Here is a 4,859-nt window from a genome sequence, read left to right as displayed (position 1 = left end):
GTGATGTAGTGCCTACGGGCCATACTAATTGTCATATAAGACAAAAGGCAGTGGTAGGCTATGACTCCCTGTCAGAAAAAGGTAATGAACTAGGTTCAAACCTCAAGGCTTTGATTCTCTGAAATCCTAGCTTATAAATTATAAATGTCCTAGTGACTAGGCCTATTGTGCCAGAATACCTTCATGCTGTGATTCTCTGAAATCATAGCTTATAAATAATATATGTCCTTATGACTAGGCCTGTTGTGCTAATAGATTTAAGGGCCTTGATTCTCTGAAATCCTGGCTTATGATTTAAAATTTGTCCTTGTGACTAGGCCCTCTGCGCCACCTTAATATCCTTGATGCTTTATAACTAGGATAAATTATAATGAAGATGATAATTAAATATAACTAACAAATTAACCAATATGGTTTATATTACCATGGTTAATAAATCGTTTAAGACGATAAAACTGTAAGAGCTTCCATATAAACCTTGCCCTTGTTTGATTTTATGTAGCATATAAAGCTACATGGCTAGGTCAAAGGAAGAGAACAGTCACTCTCTGGAAAACCGCGATGATGAAAGGATTAATATAACCAGAGGAGAGCTTCGTACATTGATTGATTCAGCGGTATCTAAAGCTGTAGAGGAGCGATTTAGGGAATATAGTGAGACTAATAGTAAAGCCTCATCTATACCTCACTCTAAATCTGTCTCTAAAACTCATTCAGAGCCTCATAACGAGCCGCCCTCTAAGAATGAAGGACAAAAGAAGGATGACGATCGTCATTCATCAAATGAACACAGTGTTCCATCCAAGAAGCAAGTGTTCGATAATGAACAACGTACCAAGTCTTGTACCTATAAATACTTTTCTTCCTGTAAACCCCGAGATTTCACGGGGGAAAAGGGAGCAGTAGATTGTATGACTTGGTTGGAAGAAATGGACACGGTGGTGGACATCAGCGGTTGTGCTGAAAGGGATGTAGTAAAGTATGTATCCCAATTGTTCAAAGGAGAGGCACTGGCATGGTGGAGGTCTCTCATTCAAGCTACTGGGAAGATCCCGCTCTATAACATGACATGGGAGCAGTTTGTTACTCTCATTAGGGAGAACTACTGCCCTCAACATGAGGTCGAAAGAATCGAATCGGATTTCTTATCGTTGGTTATGACAAACTTAGATTGTCAAGCTTACCTTACCAATTTCAATACCCTGTCCAGACTGGTTCCTTACCTAGTAACCCCAAAACCCAAGAGGATTGCTCGCTTCATTGGGGGTTTAGCCCCAGAAATCAAAGCCAGTGTTAAGGCTTCGAGACCTACTACATTCAGGTCAACAGCAGATCTGTCGCTATCTCTCACACTCGATGTGGTTAGAAACAAGGCTGCCAAGGCCTCTGAAGATGGAAAGAGAAAAAGGGAGGGTGAGAATTCTGATCGCTCCGATAGGAAGAGTACCAGGTTTAAAAGAGACAGCCAGCAGTCGGTTGAGAAGACCAAGTGCGAAACCTGTAGGAAATACCACCTCGGGAAATGCAGATTTGAATCTCAGCCTCTACCGTGTGGAATTTGCAAGTCTCAGAAACATAAAACCTTGGAATGCAAGGAGTTGAAGGATGCAACCTGCTACGGTTGCAACGAAAAGGGGCATATCAAGACCAACTGCCCTAGGAATCAGAAGAAGCCCGAAGAAGCCAAAAGAACAAACGCCTGAGTCGTCAGGATGAACTCCCGGGAGATGGTGCAGTATGATAAATATATAGCAGGTACCTTCCTTATTAAGCAGTTATGCAGAAATTAGTTATTACTGGCACATATAATTCTATAATGAATCATAGTTGCTGAGAACTGTTGTCTCCGCCTGTTTAGGACTCCGATCATTTAATACGAGATGGAAATTTGTCGTTGATACTTAAGAAAACGCTCCAACAAATCCTAGATTGATGTTTGTATCTACTAGGAATCACACTTTTCTGATATCCTTATGGCAAGCTTCCAAGCCATCCAAAAAATTCATCAATATAATAAAAACAGATGTGACGTTTTGATCCCCTGTCAAAAATATGATGAATTAGGCCCAAACCTTAAACGCCATTGATGGTCTTTCGTGACCTAGGCTAAACATAATGAATATATATGTTAAATAACATCCATTGAGAATGTTAATACTATATTAGCCTATTTGGTCTATAAATACCATGGTTAGTATATGTTAAGGCCATCAGGATAAAGAATAGCGGTTGTTGGATTGCAGCTAAGAAGCTATTTTTATTGGTGTTAGGGACCAATATCGAAAATGGCAAACTCAGATGAGACAGCCGTCGATCGTGTTATGAATGATGTGACACATGCCAATGAAGCTACAATTGTGAGCCTTAGAATTTCCGAAAGCGTTCTCCAAACTATGGTAGACGCAACTGTCGGAAAGGCTGTGAAGAAAGCTATGAAAAAGTTCAAGGAGCCCCAGGCTACTCGTTCCCAATTTTATCTGGGACCACATTTCCTTACTCGTAAGGAGGACCTTGTTCATACCTCAAATGCCAAAGATAAGCTAAAAAGAAAAAGGGAGGAAAAGAACTCCCAGAGCTCTATAAAGAAGAACAAACGAAAGTCCAACCAGAAACCGGTATGCAAGACCTGCAAGAAGTGCCACTATGGGAAGTGCAGGTTCGAACCGAAATCCCGATCACAACCAAGGGTATGTGGGATCTGCAAATCGGGGGAACATACAACGTTGGACTGCGGGGATATGGAGAATGCAGTCTGCTTCGGCTGTAATGAGAAGGGCCACATCAAGACCACGTGCCCTAAATATGTCAAAGGAAAAGCGGCTAAAGAAGGAAAGCCTAAGAATGAAAGCGCCTAAATACCTGAGCTAGTTCATAAATAATGGTCTCAGGTACTTTCCCTATCTTTTTATCAGAAATTTAAATGCTAAGAGTTTTATTTTGGATTGGATACCAATAAACCATAAGCTTAGCAAACTTTTATATTATTCGCAAGATATAACTTACCAAGGAAACCAAATTAACCGATTCTTCTAGTATCGGCAAGAAATCCTTCTGAAAAATCTAAAAGTACTCTTTCTTCGCATAGAGTACAACAACATATGTTATTTTAATTATTTTCTTCTTTCATTGTTTTTCTATCGCCTGCGAATGCCAAACTATGTTTGTTAAAAGTGCATTATGAGGATTGGCGTATTCTAGTGTGTCCCATAGATTGCTTCCATGCCTGATCAGTATGGGGGTTTAATACATGGAACACCTGAGATATCCCAATGGTCATATTGTACTAATGTCGACTAGTAGTATTCAAAGAAGATATCCAGAATGGTATTGCCCAAGTAAATACTCCCGAATTGGAAATTCGTGGACTTATATGTGTCACTTGTTGGCACAAACAATAATGAATGAACTGGAGCCTGAGATATGAAAAATCTCGGTAGTCTCCCTGTATCTAGATTATCTTCTCATAAGTTTTCCCTGCTTACCTCCTGGAAGGCAGGTAGAATTAATTTTAACATCCCGCTGTGGGCTGGAGTATTACGAAAACTCCATATTGCTTATAGAACAATCGAAACCTTGATTAAGTAGGGTTTAAGATATAGGCTCATATAGCCTGACTCAAATATTTTGAAGGTTTTATGTTATTAAATAAGAAAGACGGTTCATATTGCTTATATATTAATGGCCGCAACCCCAATTAAGCAACAACTAAGAATTTCCATAAGATGCCCAGGATCTAAAGGCAAATTGTTGGTAGATAGGCTTGAAAAAGTCTATAGCCACCTATGTAGCTAAATGCTTGACATGTGCGTAAGTCAAAGCCAAGCATCAGAAACCGTCAGGTTTGCTACGACAGCCTGAACTTCCCGAATGGAAGTGGGAATGTGTAACTGTGTATTTTATTACCAAGTTACCCAAGACGAGTAAAGGAAATGACACGATATGGGTTATAACCGATAGACTGACTAAGTCAGCTCATTTCTTACCCATCAAGGAGACTTATAGCTCCGACATGTTAGCCCAGTTATACGTTGATAAGATTGTAGCCTTGCATGGTATACATGTGTCTATTATCTCTGATCGGGATACTAGATACACGTCGCATTTCTGGAAGAGTTTTCCAGCAATCTTTGGGCACACGTTTGAATTTTAGTACGGATTACCATCCTCAGACAGACGGTTAGAGAGAGCGGACTATTCAAACGTAAGAAGACATGCTACGTACATGTGCTATCGATTTGAGTGGTAGTTGGGATAAGAACCTACCACTAATCGAATTCTCCTATGACAATAGCTACCATACCAGCATTAAGGCTGCGCCTTTCGAGGCATTATACGGTAGAAAGTGTAGAGCGCCCGTCTGTTGGGCGGAAGTCGGAGATATCCAATTATCCGGACCAGAGATAGTGTTCGAAGCAATGAACAAGATTGTTCAGATTCGTGACCATCTCAAAGTTTCCCGAAATAGGCAGAAGAATTACGTAGACCCAAAAGCGTAAAACTTTTCACTTCGAAGTAGGTGATAAAGTGTTGCTTAAAGTATCACCCTGGAATGGGGTGATGCGTTTCGGTAAGAAAGGCAAGCTAAGCCCGAGATACATAGGACCTTTCGAGGTTATCGAACGTGTCGGACCGGTTACCTACAAGTTGAACTTACCGGAAGAGCTCAATGGAATTCACAATATGTTCCGCATCTGCAATCTAAAGAAGTGCCTCGCCGATGAGTCATTGGTGATCCCACACACAGATGTGCATATATGTCACACCCCCAAAATCCACCTGCGGAGTATCACCGCTTGGGAGCGTGACTGACCAGGATCAAGCCACCAATCATATCGAACATGTAATTAATAACAGTTATA

The 4,859-nt window shown here is 40.7% G+C and overlaps 1 protein-coding gene across 1 annotated transcript; it reads left to right on the top strand.

Moving 5' to 3' along the window:
• Positions 1-2,285: 2,285 nt before the first annotated feature.
• On the top strand, positions 2,286-2,855 carry LOC110893535. The gene has a single exon (XM_022140640.1). The coding sequence runs from the start codon at positions 2,286-2,288 to the stop codon at positions 2,853-2,855; it is 570 nt and encodes a 189-aa protein (XP_021996332.1).
• Positions 2,856-4,859: the final 2,004 nt, after the last annotated feature.

Source organism: Helianthus annuus, chromosome 12 (assembly GCF_002127325.2).
Source record: "Helianthus annuus cultivar XRQ/B chromosome 12, HanXRQr2.0-SUNRISE, whole genome shotgun sequence".
NCBI lineage: Eukaryota > Viridiplantae > Streptophyta > Magnoliopsida > Asterales > Asteraceae > Helianthus > Helianthus annuus.
This window is presented reverse-complemented; position numbering and strand designations above follow the sequence as displayed.

Excerpts from the sequence above, each read along its gene's own strand:
- LOC110893535 (XM_022140640.1), top strand. The coding sequence starts at position 2,286 with ATGGCAAACTCAGATGAGACAGCCGTCGATCGTGTTATGAATGATGTG.